Consider the following 16,463-nt stretch of genomic DNA (forward strand, 5'->3'; position numbering starts at 1 on the left):
CTCTCTTTTGATAAAAGCAGCACTATTTTCTTCTATTGCGAAGGAAATATAAATTCAAAACAATTCAAAGCTGGCTTTGTAAACTGAGGAGCTGGCTTATTTTGTGAAAAGATTCACTAAAGATGGTAAAAAATAAGAAATGACACTGCTCAAATATGACAAAAAGAAGCTAAGGCATGTAAGACTTAGCCAAGATCCACAGGTGATGTAAATCATGGATCACTTTACACCAGTTGAAGATGAAGCTGTTGGTTTCCAAACCTTCAGAAATTTAAGATGATGAAGGCTACCACAGTTGCATTTTCATTTCAGATGCTCATATGCCCACTGCCAAATTCACTTGACTACTCCAATATTCAGCTTACAAATACCTGCACTGTGGTGCCATCACACCAGAGGTGACACACATGTGACAGTAATAAAACTAAATTACTTCCCATGCAACTTAGGCAAAGTTGACAAAGTCTAATTTTTCTAGGGCTCTACATGTCTGGAATAAAAATCTTAGTGAAATATAGTAGCTCTCAAAGCACATAATAGTTTAAAGAATTTGTAAATCTTGGGTACTCACTAAAGTAGCTCCCAGAGAACTGATGACTGACTGTACGGCCAGCATTAGGTGAATCAGAACCAGCACATCAGCTTTCATCACCACTCAAGCACAAATACAACTGGCTATATTTTCATAACTTTCTACAGTCAGTTAGGCTATCGGCCACAGCTAAACTTCATGTGGCAGCATAGAGACCTGTTCCCAGCATCAAGAACTAACGTTTAACACAAGGAAAATTGTTCAAACTACATGCAAATGTCTAGCACATTAACTAAGTCTCTGCAGGGGTTTTAGTATGCAGGCAATTAGAGGTTAACACCCGAATTTCTTCACCATTAATTGGCTTAGGTACACCAGCCCTTTCTGAACAGAGCCAGAGAAACAGAGATGCTGTGCATTCGGATAAATTCCAAGGTCAAATTTTTCCAGACACAGTAGGGGAGCAAGAATATAAAAATAGAGACTAGAAAAGGGATTGCATACTTCCAAACTGTTCAGCAAGATTTCCAGCAGCAAACCCAAGGGAGCATCTGGGTGCAAAGAAGGCAGGTTACGTTCAGCTGTGCAGCTCTTGTAGTCTGCTGAACAGAATTCGTAAGTGCTGGCTACAGAGGAGGCTTACAAAAGGCCTACATCATGTCCACCATTAGAAGGGGAAGTTTTATAATACCAAGCAACTTCAGTCAGTATGTCTGCTCTTTTTTACTGGGCATTTGTCTAAGGAGCAAGATTTATCTCTTCTAAGCTTATTATGAATTTGCTGGTTTTGCTAAATATTCATAGCTAAAACCTGGATGCTTCTTCTTTGATCTGGGAGTTATTTTCAGATAAAGTCTCAAGAGTTTTTTTATTAGCTCTGTTTTATCTTCTGATGTGGTAACTGAATTTGTGCCTTGTGTCCCAGTAGACGTGTTCAAAGAGAAAAGGTTTAAGTTTGGAAAGAGGAAGGCTACAGAATAAGCTAAGAAAGGAGAGAAAATAGGCTCAAATGGTGAATAAAATGAAAGCTAGAAAGAGTTTTATTTAAGGATTATAAATTATTCCTGTATATATATGAAAAATATATATAGAAGTAGCATATTATATATACCTATATATATTATAGAAGTGTATTAGAAGCCTTGGTCCTACACTGAAGCAAGCTATCGCATGTTTGTTTATACAAGCCACAGATGGAAAGATTGTGCTGTGCTCCATGACAGGCTGGCAAGAAGAAACACACAAAAAATCTATTTCTGTGGCCTGTCGGAATTGGGTGCACTCTAATATTTTGACTTGCATATAAAGAAGCAGAAGGAGTAGGTAACCCATATTCTGCTCCATGTCAGTTACACTGTGGTTGAACCATTTCCCAGAAAACTTGTTAATATTAATGTTCTCTTGTTTCATTTAAGATGCTACATGACCAAACGTCCTCACCCCACTGAAAGCCATCCTTACTAACAGATCAGAAAGATGTTAAGAATGAATAAGGGAAGTTCTGCTCAGCTGAGATAGTCCTTGCAAGGAATAAAGAATTTTGTTCATTTCAGGGGCTATTTTTGTCACTTTTCTTTTTTGATTACCCTTCGTAGCACCTGCTCAGAATTTAGCATTTTAGGATACGCCAATATGATCACTGTCTTTTCATTTGATTATCAAAATAAATAGTTACTCTGAAATCTTTAAGATTCGAGTGTTTAATTTTCTAAATAACTTTGTCACTTAATTTGGTCTGATCTTAAAAAAGATATTTGAAGATTTTTAGGAGGTTTTTCAAATGTCTGTTAAATGTGAGCTTCCCCACTGTTCTTTGTCTGTTTTCAAGCAAGTCTTTCTTTACACGTAACTATATGAAAAAAAAAACGCAAAAAAGAAAAAAAAAAAAAAGCCAAAACCCACACAACACAGTTGTTCTGTTTTGAATTCAAGTATTTGTCTCTGACCTTTGCAAAACTTGTAAAATCACAAGGAGATAAGCATGAAAGAAATCATGTGCTATTCAAGTACTTAAAGTCCAGAGAAATGCACTGAAGTAGAAAGGGGATTAATAGAAGGAGGGTGAGGCCAAGCCATACAGTGTTGGTAGAAAAGGGATTAGTAAGCAGACTGAACCAGGAGAGAAATTAGCACTGTTTATTGGGGTTAGACAGAGCTGTAGATAGAACAGAATCTCAGCAGAGGAGAGACACCAGAAAGAGAGAACAGGTACAATACATGAAGTGTTGTAGCTTCACTTTCTGGGTGGAATTGCTATCAGAGAACAACACGGGAACACAGAGAGGAACTGAGTAGAGAACAAGATACAACAGTTAAACACAGAAAAGGAGGGCATGGGGGTGGGGGAAGGGGTTGAAAGAAAAGGTTCAAAAAGCTGGTGCTTTAGACAAGTTTTAGCTTTTTCTGGTAATGAAAAAATGGCATATATACAAAGTGAGTGAACATTTGGGAAGAACTTAGAAGTCAACGAGTTCTAGATGGTTACTCTCTTTTGTGCAGGTAGTGAGAGAAGAGTATTAAGTGTCTGCAGCCAGATTTGTTCACTTTTCCAGTTGAAGTGCAGGGTTTCCAGGCATTTCTGGGAGTGGAAGGGGCAGGCTGGAGGTTTGTATCACTTGTTTTTATTCTTCTCTCTCTCCACTCATTTTCTCTCTCCCCCCCCCCCCATTCCCCCCCCCGCCCTTTCTCTCTGTCTGTAGTGTGAGCTGGCCATCCCATCGCAGGACTGGGGACGGCACCGTGACCGTGCACAGCCGGACAGCTCTCAGGAGGAGCCGGCTCTGCTGGATCTGCTATCATGCAGCTCCCTGGGCTGCTGCTCCTCTCCCTGCCACCACTGCTTAGCCTGCTTGGCCAAGCTGGAGCTCAGTTCCCTCGCCAGTGTGCCACAGTTGAGTCCCTGCGGAGCGGCATGTGTTGCCCAGACTATTTCCCTGTGTTTGGGCCAGGTACTGACCGGTGTGGCGTGTCTACGGGCCGGGGCCGGTGCGTCCAGGTGACTGTCGACTCACGACCCCACGGCCCTCAGTACATCCATGATGGGAGAGATGACCGTGAGCAATGGCCAATACGCTTCTTCAACCAAACCTGCCAGTGCAACGGCAACTTCTCTGGTTACAACTGTGGGTCGTGTCGCCCTGGCTGGACAGGGCCCACCTGTACCCAGCGAATCAATATAGGTAAGAGCATCAGAAATATGACATGAAAATTGCCTATTGGCAGCGCTTATTTCTAACTGCACATGAAGTATTTCTTTTCTTTAAAATAATACTTTTTAAAAAAATGTCCCTTATATTTATTCAGCAAATGTACATTGCCATAGGGGTCATTTAGGCAGCTGCTACATGAATTGTTGAAACCTACATTTACTGCCTGATAAAAGGAAAACACAAAACCTGTACTGCAGTGCAGGACTAGGACCAAGTCCATTAAAGAATAGGACACTTAAGTTGGAAAAATTGTATTCTTTGGAATTATTCACGGGTAAAACAATGTATATTGTGTGTATGCACATGTGTGTTTGTGTGTTTGTGAGTATGTCTGGAAATAATACATATCTAGATATCATGTTTAATACCTTGTGACTACTTTAATTCTTTTGATTCAAAATCCCTTGACCATTTCCAAGAGTTCTTCAGTTTTGGCTTAGTCCAGAATGTCAGTAAACAGATGTCTAAATTATTTTTTTTTATAATTATGAAATTCTTGTGGTACTGGAAATTTTTGGCAAATTGGAAAAGACAAGCAGGCTTGGGGACAAGTTGTCATTCTCAAGTCAAAATTGTCTGAATGGACAAGATTTCAGTCTTTATTAGTGAAAGTTTAAAGGTGTTATTGAAATCCTGTAAATTTCATAATCCCCCAAATGGCTGATAGGTTCTGTTGACATGAGAAACAACAGAGACCTTACACAAATGTACAGTTTCTCTTGCAGAAACAGAAATAAACACCGCCACTATTTTCAGAAGATAGGAAAAACTCCATGAATGTGAGTGCTTGTTCGAGCAAGGGTTAACAAAGGACTGCTTATCTATTCAAAACCTTAACAACAAGATTCCTTAAAAACAACTTACTGAGGGCTGTGGCAAAGACCTTAGGATTTTGTTCATCCTTTGAGCTCCAATAAGAAAACTAGAAAAGTATGACTCATGAACCGGATTTGCTAAGCCAGGCTGCACCCTCTGATGTGCTGGCCCATTCTCATTAACAATGCTGTTAACTCAGAAAAATAACCAAGAAATAAATGTTAATATACACAAACTTAGCAAAGCAAATCTGGAGGTAAGCAAAAAGCAGCATTAGCTGATTTTCCAGGGCATACAAGAACACTCTTTACTTTTCTTGCTTATTAATTCCTTTACTACTCAGTCAAATGCAAAGAAAATCAGATTTATCATGCATGACAACATGAGTGTCCTGGGTTCAGCTTTTTCTGCTTCTTAATAGCTGGTGTAAATTCTGTGTTTTCGACTTTAGTTTGGGAACTTTAGTTTGGGAACTGTGCTGATAACACACTGGTGGTTTTAGTCGTTGCTAAGTCATGCTTACTCCGATCAATGACTTTTCAGTCTCTCATGCTCAGACAGTGAGGAAGGGCACAAGAAGCCAGGAGGAAGTAAAGACAGGTTACATGACCCAAACCAGCCAAAGGGATATTCCATACCACAGCAAATCATGCCCAGTATATAAACTGGGGGCAGTTACCCAGAGGGACCCACTGCTTGTGTTGGGCTGGGTATCAGTCAGTGGGTGCTGAGCAATTGTATTGTACATCACTTGTATTTATTGTTTTCTTTTCCTTTTTCCCTTTTAGTTTTATATTCTCTCCGCTTGTTATTCCCCCGATCATTGTTATTATTGGTGGTAGCAGGACTAGTGGTTTGTGTTTTACCTTATTTACTGGACTGTTCTTATGTCAACCCATGGGAGTTGCATTCTTTTGATTCTCCTCCCCATCCCTCCAGGTACAGGGGGAAAGAAGGTGGGGTGGAAGTGAGCTAGCGGCTGCATGATTCTGAGTTAGTGGCTGGGCTTAAACCATGGAAGTCCTAAACAGGGGAAATTAGCTTCTTATTACACTTTGAGTTTCCACATAGCAGTCACTTCTTTGCCTATCCATGGAACAGGACCCAGCTACTCAGACTTCAAAAATAATTATTGGATTACTGTTGGCATATCCACATAAAATAGCTGTAAAGTGTAATTTGGTTCCATTGTACCTTCTAAATTCATGCCTAATGTTAATAATAGTCAATTTCTTTTACTGTGGCTCAGGCACATATTTTGAAAAATGAAAAGGTTAAGGTGCCTACATAAACCAAAATTAGATAAATATTTTTAGTGCTGTGCTTAAAATCAGCAACAAAACCCCTTCAATGACCAGAGCTATCTATCAGCTCAGTAGTTCTACAAAACAGAAAAACATGTGCCAGGATACAGAGTCCCTGGATGAGGTCCATGTTTCATAAAAGTACTTCTATAAACTCCAATGAAGTCAAAATATCCCCCACTGAACTAACTTCATATAGTGAAATGTAATTCAGTTTTATTCTTCATATTGATTCATGCTGAAAACTTGTTGCTTCTTGTAACACAGTCTGTCACTCATTAGGACAACTACAGATATTACAGTATTTTTTTTTAATGAAAATGAGTGTATGTTGAAGAATAGCTGTGAGTTCTATCTGTGTCTAGTCTAAACTTAGTCCAAAGTATCACAGTATCACAGTATGTTAGAGATTGGAAGGGACCTCAAAAGATCATCTAGTCCAATCCCCCTGCCAGAGCAGGAACACCTAGATAAGGTTACACAGGAACGTGTCCAGGTGGGTTTTGAATGTCTCCAGAGAAGGAGACTCCACAACCTCCCTGGGCAGCCTGTTCCAGTGTTCTGTCACCCTCACTGAGAAGAAGTTTCTTCTCAAGTTTAAGTGGAACCTCTTGTGTTCCAGTTTGTACCCATTGCCCCTTGTCCTATCATTGTCACTGAGAAGAGCCTGACTCCATCTTCGTGACACTCCCCCTTTATATATTTATATACACTAATAAGCTCACCCCTCAGTCTCCTCTTCTCCAAACTATAAAGACCCAGCTCCCTCAGTCTTTCCTCATAAGGGACATGCTTCACTCCCTTAATTGCCAAGTGGTGTTCCAGTTTGTACCCATTTCCCCTTGTCCTATCATTTTTTGCCACTGAGAAGAGCCTGGCTCCATCCTTGTGACACTCCCCCTTTATATATTTATATACACTACTATACTCAGTCCAGGTGAAAGAGTGGTGGATTGGAAGCAAAGTGATGTGAATTCTGCTCCTCTTGATGATATACTGGTATTTTAACAAGTCAATTTTCTTCCTTGTTTCACTGTCTATGTCCAGACAATGATATTTTTAAATGATTTTGAGATATACTGCTAATATGGACTAATATATGGCTATTGTTTATAACGTCAGGTAATGACACTAAAGACAGATGTACTGTGTGAAATTCACAACTTATAGTTCACTGATGAATCTGCCATTTTTCCTGCAAGGTTTTAAGCATAAACAACATACTGCACCAAACTGTTATGTAGCAGAGTTTCTGATTAGTATAAATCATCATATAGTATTCTTTTCTTGCAAAGTATTACCACAGGAAACCTTCACTATATTAGATGAAGTTCTAAAAGGTTTTGCATGGCAAAATGTCTGTTATTTCTCTCACAGGATAGAAAAATAATCTGTAACAAAGCTTCTGAAAGCACTAACCCTACAAGTTTTGGGGGTTTATTTTTATTTCATTCATCCTTTCTGATAATAGATAACATTTTCTATTTATGCTCAGTATTCTCTGAATTGTTTTAGTAAAAAATAGATGAAAGCTTGAAGAAAAGGGGACTTACCTGGAATTATTAGAAGCAAAAGTGAGTTCAGACTTAAATGTTTGTTACTTTAGTAACTTGCTTCTTCTATACCCTTACAGTCAGGAGGAATCTTTTGGATCTGAGTGCAGAAGAAAGGAGGCGCTTCGTGAATGCTTTACACCAAGCCAAGGTGACAGTCCATCCTGACATTGTTATTGCCACACGAAGACGTGAGGAAATATTTGGACCAGACGGCAACACACCACAGTTCGAGAATATCTCCATTTATAACTACTTTGTGTGGTCTCATTATTATTCTGTCAGGAAGACTTTCCTAGGTGTAGGGCAGCAGAGTTTTGGAGGAGTTGATTTCTCTCATGAGGGACCAGCTTTTGTCACGTGGCATAGATACCATTTACTGCAGCTTGAAAGAGACATGCAGGTAAATTTCATGTTAATGTTAAACCATATGTTCATGCTATGTTTTGTACAGTTAAAGAATTTCTCACATTCCAATAGGCAAAAATTATTGCAGTTCTTTCTATGCATTGAAATAATTCTGCTTCAATTTCTCTAACTCTTTTGGTATACTAAACTGTGCATTTAGTTTTAGTTTTAGACTGTCATTGTTATAGGGATGCTAAAAACATTTCATAGTAATGAAAAATGTAAAAGTTACATTAAGATCTCCTGTAAAAATAGATACAAATTCTAGAAATATCTGTAGAAGGCATTTTATTGGACCAAGAATTGTTATTTCCAGTGTTATTTTTAATATCAAGGCCCTGCTTTTGACTAAGTTAGGCTAATCAAAGCAGCAGAATTTCTAAAGAAAAGTACTACAGAGATGTATTGGGGATTCAGAATCACATTTTATTTGTATGATTAGTGTAACTGGTTAGAAAAATCAGTGCTTTGTTATACTCTATTCCACAAACCAGTGATTCTCTTGTTTCCTTTTCCTTGTGCGGACCTATCTATAAAAGGAAAATATTATTTTATGAACAATCATCCTTCTTAATAAGAGAGTGTTAAGTGTTCAAGGTCAGATTTAAACAGTCTTTGAAATCACTTCAAGTGTTTCCACTAGCTTCAATGGCTCTGCCTCAGGCTGAGCCACAAACTCCCTTCAAAAATTCATATTTGACATTAGTGGCAGTTCATTATGTGTAAGTCCTGAGGAGTTCTAGGTCTCTGTGATTTAATATATTTTCCTATTTATACTGGTAAACTTGATCATTAGTTAAGCTACTCTAGCTGACCAACACATCTTAGTACACAAATACTGCGAGCCAGGACACAGAACACAGCCAGGACTCCAGAACTGTTTAACTCCAACCCATACTAGAAAAAAACAATGACAATTTGAAGGGCTAGTAGCAATTTTTCCTTATTTTTCCATTTTCTCTTTTTTTCCACAGTTGTCTTAGATATTCTGTGTGCTACAAATACTGCTGCTGTTGACAGGCCTTTCAATATGTTGGGAAATAGGGTATCAGTATTAACTGATGTTTCTGACTACTCACAATATGGTTTCATGGGAGAATTACTGTCCTATTAATGAGGGAGACCCATAACTCAATGCAGTAGTCTAACTACCTGTTCTTTGAAAAAAAGACATCAACATGAAAACCTACCTAAAGCTTTTAAATAGAATTCATAGATTTTCCATAGATTTCCTCTCCTCCGTAGAGGCAGGACTCTGACCCTTGCTAAGATGTATTTTTAACATCTGTCTAGCAATGAATATTATAGCTGTCTGGGTCATACATATATTAAATGTCATATTTGTGTGGTTTAGAACATGCTTCAGGACCCCACTTTTGGACTGCCCTACTGGAATTTTGCAACAGGACGAAACACCTGTGATATCTGCTCAGATGACTTGATGGGAGCTAGAAGCAATTTTGATGTCTCTCTTATCAGCCAGAACTCAATCTTCTCTCAGTGGAGAGTGATATGTGAAAATGTAGAAGACTATGAAACTTTGGGAACCATCTGTAACAGTAAGTACAACTACTGGCAGATATTTGGAAAGAAAATCCTTTTGATCATAAGTAACTACAATAATTTACATTGCAATGGCTTTTCTCAGGGAAAAAAAAAAGGTATTAAACTGGTTTTGAATATTCTAGATCCAAGTTTCATAAGTCTTCTGAGATAGTACATACCTATCATCTGTCTTTCACTGAGCAGTTCAAAATTCAATCAGGAGCTTGTAGCAGAAGAAGACCTAAATGCTGTGACTTCCCTTTTTATATAGCACCTATTCATCTCCTCTGCCATAAACAATTAAATCTGGCAGTGTCATTTCTTAAATGAAGCCTGAGTTTTCTTCTGACGACTTTATTTATCACTTTTATGGCATTCTACTCCTAAAGAGAGAAGAACTAATGAATCCCCATGTTAACTATGTGGAGCATATTTTCAGTGTGAAGAATACTGAATCCTAAAATATTAACTTCAGCTACAACTGAAAAATCGCAGCAAGACTATTGCATATTCATCACCTGCAAGCCACAGCTCAGCATCTTCATGGGAATAGGGTGGGGAAATAAGAGAAAACACCACAATATTTGGTTAGTTACCTAAAGAATTAGCTGTAGTCCTTTCCTTAGCTACTCTCTCAGGACATCCTTAAAACTTTTTTTCTGAGTCTCATCAAGAAATCACATTGAAAAACTATAGAAGAATTTCCCAGAGCATTTAGAGAACCACAGATTTCAGTGAGAGGCTTACAGATGTTTGGGGTTTTTAAAAATCCTAGTGCAAAGGATCTAGCACGCAGGACCCCATCCATGAAGATTCAGATTCTTTGCCTGACCTATTCATACACTATAAACACCATTGCGGGGCGGGGCGGGGGGGGGGGGGGGGCGGTTTCTTTTTCTTTCTGTTTCAGCAATTAGAAGGATCCATTCTGCAGCCTACAGTTTTGCATTGGTAGTTTTCTCTCTCTTGTCTCCACCCCAGGCACTGAGGGTGGTCCCATCCGAAGAAATCCTGCTGGAAATGTTGCACGGCCTATGGTACAGCGTCTCCCAGAGCCTGAGGATGTTGCTCAGTGTTTGGAAGTTGGTGTATTTGACACTCCTCCTTTCTATTCTAATTCAACAGACAGTTTCCGTAACACAGTAGAAGGTAAACATAGCAAATAAAAAGACCTAGAACATAGCAAATAAAAGGAACTAGAACAATGATAAATAGATCAAGGAAGTAGGCTTGCCATTTTTCTTGTTGGAAGTATGAGTTTGGAAACAGTCTACTGGATAGTAAGCACACATTGTTCTTAAAATTATTAGCTTAGTATTAAGTGGAAATAACCTCTGGATAACTTACTTCACAACTTTTGTCAGATTTTTAATTGCGTAAAAGCCTGAATAGTCTGTCATTGGTGTACTATGTAACTGAGATCAGGTCCTTTCAGCCTAGTAATAAATTGCCATTGCTGAAAACAGACAGCCTTTGTTTGCAGATTGATGCAGATGCATCCTTAAATGAGGCAAACAAGTGCTCAGAGCAGTTACCCTTGTATCTCTGGCTCCTTTTAAGAGGCATAACTCCTAAAATGGGGAGGATCTGTTCCATTCTCCTTTTCTTGGAGAACAAAAGCAAGAGTCTGAACCAACCATTTAAGTATCATAATCATAGACTCACAGAATAGTTTGTGTTGGAAGGGACATTAAAGATCATCTGGTTCCAATACCCCTTCCATCAGCAGGGACACCTTCCACTAGACCAGGTTGCTCAAAGCCACATCCACACTTCAGGGATTTCTCCTATTTTCAAGTTTGGTCAAAGCTTGAAAACAGGAGACGTTTTCATGACACTTCAGATCCTGACATCTGACATGAGGGTTGAGACTTGCTGGGTACCAACAGAGTTACATAGGGTATCTTCACTGAAAAAAAACAAGTTTATGAAGCTTTCTGAAATGTGTTAACAGTAAACATGGACATGATCTATGGAAATAAAACAGCTGCCTTATTAGAAAACATTTGGAAAACACATGCAACTATTTCAATTATGTTGAAAGATATGTATGTCCCAAATATATACCTTTGTTTTCATGCTATATTTTATATGGTATTTTGTCCATTTTTGCATTAGAACCCAGCAGCCTTGCACTCCACATTCTCAGTGTTCTCTTGCAAAGGCTATTGAAATCTAAAAATTGTACATGTTAGGGACATTTCTCAAATTCCAGTACATAGAGAAATTGTTACTCATTTATGTTTAGCAAAGCAACACAACAACATAGTAGCCTTTCAGAGAGAAAAGTGTCCAGATGGTCTGCAAGTCTTCACTGGGATTTTTTGTGTTGTTTGCGTATTCAGGGTACAGTGATCCTTCAGGGAAATATGACCCAGCAGTTCGAAGTCTTCACAACTTGGCTCATCTATTTTTGAATGGGACAGGAGGACAAACACATTTATCACCAAACGATCCTATTTTTGTCCTCCTGCACACGTTTACAGATGCTGTATTTGATGAGTGGTTGAGAAGGTATTCTGCAGGTAAGATGCTGTCATGGACAGAGATGGTATTGGTGGCTGTCAGTCTTTGTAGACACATGAGCTCAGCTGTTTCTTGTGGGGCAGAAAGATGCCCCTAAGATTAGGAGAGAGGACTGGAATTTTAACTCGTTAGTGTAGTTAACAAAGACAGTAATAACAAGCAAGTTCGCTTCCTCACCCCACTGACACACATTTTCAAATCACTGCCTCTGAAGACACTTGGCCAGAAACACCAGGTACAATTCAAGAAATCAAAATGTGCATATATCATCTCCACAGAGCAAAGACAGCATAATGATTGAAGGTCCAGTTACTTCATGGACATTCTGTTACTGTAAATAATGGAAAATGGAGTAAATACCTATGTTTTTGCCAAACAAGATCAGCCATCATGCACACCCCAGGAATTAATTTTGACAACTTTTGTTATTTACTGCCAGCATTCCATAACCATTTCTATATCCTTTCAAATGATGTTTACTGTTGTGGCCCTTACTTCTTTAACTCCAAAAAGGAGAGTGAAAAGGAATAAGGGAGGAAGTGAAAGAGAGGGAAGGAGGAAGGAAAGACAGAACCACAAAATCACACAGAATCACAGAATGGTTGATTCTGGAAGGGACCACTGGAGGTCATCCAGTCCAACCTCCCTGCTCAGGCAGTCATCTAGAGCACATTGCTCAGGATTGTGTCCAGATGGCTCTTGAATATCTCCAGTGAAGGAGACTCCATAATCTCTCTGAAAAACTTATTCCAGTGCTCAGACACCCTCACAGTAAAGAAGCTCTTTCTCATGTTCAGGTGGAACTTCTGGTGGTTTAGTTTATGCCCACTGCCTCTTGCCCTATTGCCTGGCACCACCAAGATGACTCTGACCCCATCCTCTTGACACCCTCTCTTCAGATATGTATATACATATATTTATCTGATTTCCTCTGAGCCTTCTCTTCTCTAGGCTGAACAGGCCCAGCTCCATCAGCCTCTCCTCATTTAAGAGATGCTCCAGACCCTTAATCATTCTAGTAGCCTTTCTCTGGACTTGCTCCAGGAACTCCATGTCTCTCTTGTCCTGGGGAGCCCAGAGCTGGACACAGTACTTCAGGTGAGGTCTCACCAGAGCTGAGTAGAGGGGGAGGATTGCCTCCCTTGAGCTGCTGGCAGTGCTCTTCCTGATGCAGCCCAGGATACCACTGGCCTTCCTGGCTACAGTAACTGGCTGGCTCATGGACAGCTTGTTGCCCACTAGGTCCCTCTCCACAGAGCTACTTTCCCCTAGGTCAGCTCCAGCCTGTACTGTTGCATGGGGTTTCTTCTCTCCAGGTGCAGGACCCTGCGCTTTTCTCCAGTTTCAAAATTCTCCTCTCTGCTCATCATTCCAGCCTCCCCAGACCCTTCTGAATGACAGCACAGCACTCTGGGCTGTCAGCAGCTACTCCTAGTTTCATATCATCAACAATCTTGCCCAGGAGGCACTCTATCCAAGTCACTGATGAATAAATCAAGGAATACTTTACCCATTACTGATCCTTCAGGGACACCACTAGTTACAAATCTCAAACTAGACTCTGTACCAATGACCACAACTCCCTGAGACCAGCCTTTCATCCACTTTGCAATTCACCTCACCATCAGCCAGTTCTCAATCACATCATCCAGCTTACCTATGAGGATGTCATGGAAGACAGTGTAAAAAGCCTTGCTTGAAGTACAGGTAGACAACATTTACAGCTCTTCCACTCATCAATCCAGCCAGTTGCCCCATATTAGAAGGCAAGCAGGTTGGTTAAGCACGATTTCCCTTTAGTTAATCCATGCTGACCACTCTTGATCACCTCCCTATCTTCCACGTGCTTAGATGGCCTTCAGGATGAGCAGTTCCATCACCTTTCCAGGAACTGAGGAGAGGCTGACTGGCATGTAGTTCCCAGAGTCCTCTTTCTTGCCCCTGTTGATGACTGGGCTGATATTTGCTTTCTTCAAGTCCTCAGGCACCTCTCCTGATTGCCATGCCCTTTCAAAGATGATCTGTATATTCTGATAACATTGTTATATTAATCCCAAGTGCCTGTCCCTGCTTTCACCTCCTGTGTATCTCCTGCTTGTATGTGAGTTTTGACAGGAGTTCCTTGTTCAGCCATCTGGGTCTCCCCTTTGTTTGATTTCTTTCACATGGGTATGCACAGTTCTGAAGCCTCTGGCTGGAGGAAATGGTCTTTGAGCTACCTCTCTTGGACCTTTCTTCCCTCCAGGAACTGTTCCCATGGGATTCTTCCAAGAAGGTCCTGAAGAGGCCAAATTTAGCTTTTCTGAAATCCAGGGTTGTGATTTTATTTATTGCCCGACTTTCTGCTTGCATGATAATGAACTTCACAATCTCATGGTCACAGAAGGAAGGAGCTCCAAAGAAAAAAAATAAAAAATAAAAATGGGAGATTAGCATCAGTAAACTGGGGAGAGAATTCTGTGTAAATCTAATGTCTATGCATTAGTTTGCACAAAGCAGCTGTATTCTTTTTAAGACAACCCAGCCCCTCTTCCTTCTACAGAAGACAGCTTCTGTTGCACAACTGAGGCTTCTTTGTACAGCTTCTACAACATGCTTCATGTATTTTTCCCATGTCAAAGAGCAATTTTACCATAACACTGCAAAAAATTTTCCAGTAGAGTACATATCAGCTGCCCTCCTCAACTGCATGAAAGAGCTCTTCATCACTGTTACAATCAAAGCCAGATTGTAGCAAAAAGGTTTTCCAATATATACGTATTTCTCGTTTTCCATGCAAGAAGAAAAGCCCAAGACAGGCACAAAGTTTTGCAATTTACTGGTGGTTTCTGTTAAAAAAACAGGGTTATCATTAGTGATCTTGCTTTTGGACAAAGCAGAGCCATTCATTCTGGATCTGTCACACTGGAAAGCCAATCCTTCTGCATTAACTTCAGTTAGGAACAAGAGGAAAAAAAAGCGAAAAGAGGTACTCAAAGCCCTGGCTCACTTTCAAAAAAAAAAAAAAAAAAAAAAATGAAGTAGGGCAAATTATTTTGATTTTATTTACCAAAATGTGATTTGACTTTCATTTTAGATATCTCAACTTATCCACTGGAGAATGCTCCTATTGGACATAACCGACAGTACAACATGGTGCCTTTCTGGCCTCCAGTTACTAATAATGAAATGTTTGTCACTGCACCGGAAAACCTGGGATACAGCTATGAAGTTGAGTGGCCAGGTAAGCTGTCCAACCTACATGCTTCTTTTTTTCTCATCATGTCTTTCTCCCTTGAAGTTTATGCACCAAATTAATAAAGTTGCTTCAAATTTCACAAATAATACTTGATGCCTTTGTAAAGGTCTATTTCTCTTCATTTTCCTTTCTTTAAAAATAAGTTATGTTTAGGATTTAGTACAGACAAATAGCTACTGACGATTGTTCCTAAATGAAGCTCCCACTATCCACTTCAATTTTTGGAGTTCTCATTTGGATCTAAATCTTGCAGAAAGTCCTTATTCCTATAACTTATGCCTCCATTAAATCACTACAGAGAATGCAAATCCCTCATAAACCAGATGTCAGAAGAAATATCCAGGACTGTTTTTAAACTCTTAACAAGAGAGACTGAAATTTTCTCACATTTTGGAAAAAAATATTATCAACCAAAATTTGAACTAGTTCTATTTCACAACTCATTAAATAATGACAAATAGAACTTTGGTATGCTTGGTCTGATGTTTATACATATACTTCACATTTACTTCTAATAACTTTCTTTTTGCTTTCCTTCCTATAGGTCGGGCTCTCCGTGTCACAGAGATGATAACTATTGCAATAGTGACTGCACTAGTTCTTGTTGCAATTATCTTCGCTACTGCTGCATGTATTATACGTGTCAAGAAAAATAAGGATGAGTTGCATCAGCCTCTTCTTACTGACCAGTACCAGCACTACTCAGATGATTATGATGGTATACCAACACCAAGCCAGTCTGCTGTTTGAAGCACTTTTCTGCATCTGACTGAAACAGTTTATTTTGCTGTATTTCATATATAGTGGTCATCCATTTGCTTTAAAATAAAGAGCATAAACTGCCTGCTGTCTTGATATGTTTGCTTCAGACTTCACATCCTCTTTCATCACACCTAGGCTTCAGTAAGTCACTTTTGCAATACTAATTCTGTGCTGATTTTAATAGAATTCCACTAACTTTTTAGGGCTGCAAGCCTTTTTCATGTATATTTCTATAAAATCTGGTAAAATTTAGTTAACTTGGTGACAGCCAATGTCATCTGACCCAGCCACTGTACCCAGGTACTTTTGTGAAATGGTCAAATCCAGAATGGGACAGAAGCAGAATCCAAAATACAAGTAAACACCTTGGCTAGGAGAGTGGAAATGTGTTTCAAAATAGCCAGCATGCCAGTCAGGGAGCTACAAAGGAATTCTGAAGGCAACAACGTGTTTGGAATCAAACTTTATTCACAGAACATAGTTTTGATCTTACTGTTGCTTTTAGGTAGATATGTGAAGATATTCACCACTGAGAAGGCACTCCAGGATTTGGACACTTCAGCTGTATGT

At 39.5% G+C, this 16,463-nt stretch overlaps 1 protein-coding gene across 1 annotated transcript; it reads left to right on the top strand.

The window, feature by feature from the left end:
* Positions 1-2,487: 2,487 nt before the first annotated feature.
* TYRP1 (tyrosinase related protein 1) lies at positions 2,488-16,088 on the top strand. Its single transcript, XM_061367927.1, has 8 exons — positions 2,488-2,740; positions 3,232-3,711; positions 7,495-7,817; positions 9,177-9,381; positions 10,349-10,516; positions 11,713-11,892; positions 14,970-15,116; positions 15,676-16,088. The coding sequence occupies exons 2-8, from the start codon at positions 3,330-3,332 to the stop codon at positions 15,879-15,881; spliced, it is 1,611 nt and encodes a 536-aa protein (XP_061223911.1). The 5' UTR covers positions 2,488-2,740; positions 3,232-3,329; the 3' UTR covers positions 15,882-16,088.
* Positions 16,089-16,463: the final 375 nt, after the last annotated feature.

This window comes from Neopsephotus bourkii, unplaced genomic scaffold (genome assembly GCF_033783945.1).
Source record: "Neopsephotus bourkii isolate Nb327-2 ecotype Australia unplaced genomic scaffold, CSIRO-AGI_Nbou_v1 NB_1413, whole genome shotgun sequence".
Taxonomy (NCBI): Eukaryota; Metazoa; Chordata; class Aves; order Psittaciformes; family Psittacidae; genus Neopsephotus; species Neopsephotus bourkii.

Coding starts and splice junctions, on each gene's coding strand:
- TYRP1 (XM_061367927.1), top strand. CDS start 3,330: ATGCAGCTCCCTGGGCTGCTGCTCCTCTCCCTGCCACCACTGCTTAGC. Junction 3,712..7,494: donor TACCCAGCGAATCAATATAG/GTAAGAGCATCA, acceptor ATACCCTTACAG/TCAGGAGGAATCTTTTGGAT. Junction 10,517..11,712: donor TTTCCGTAACACAGTAGAAG/GTAAACATAGCA, acceptor TTGCGTATTCAG/GGTACAGTGATCCTTCAGGG.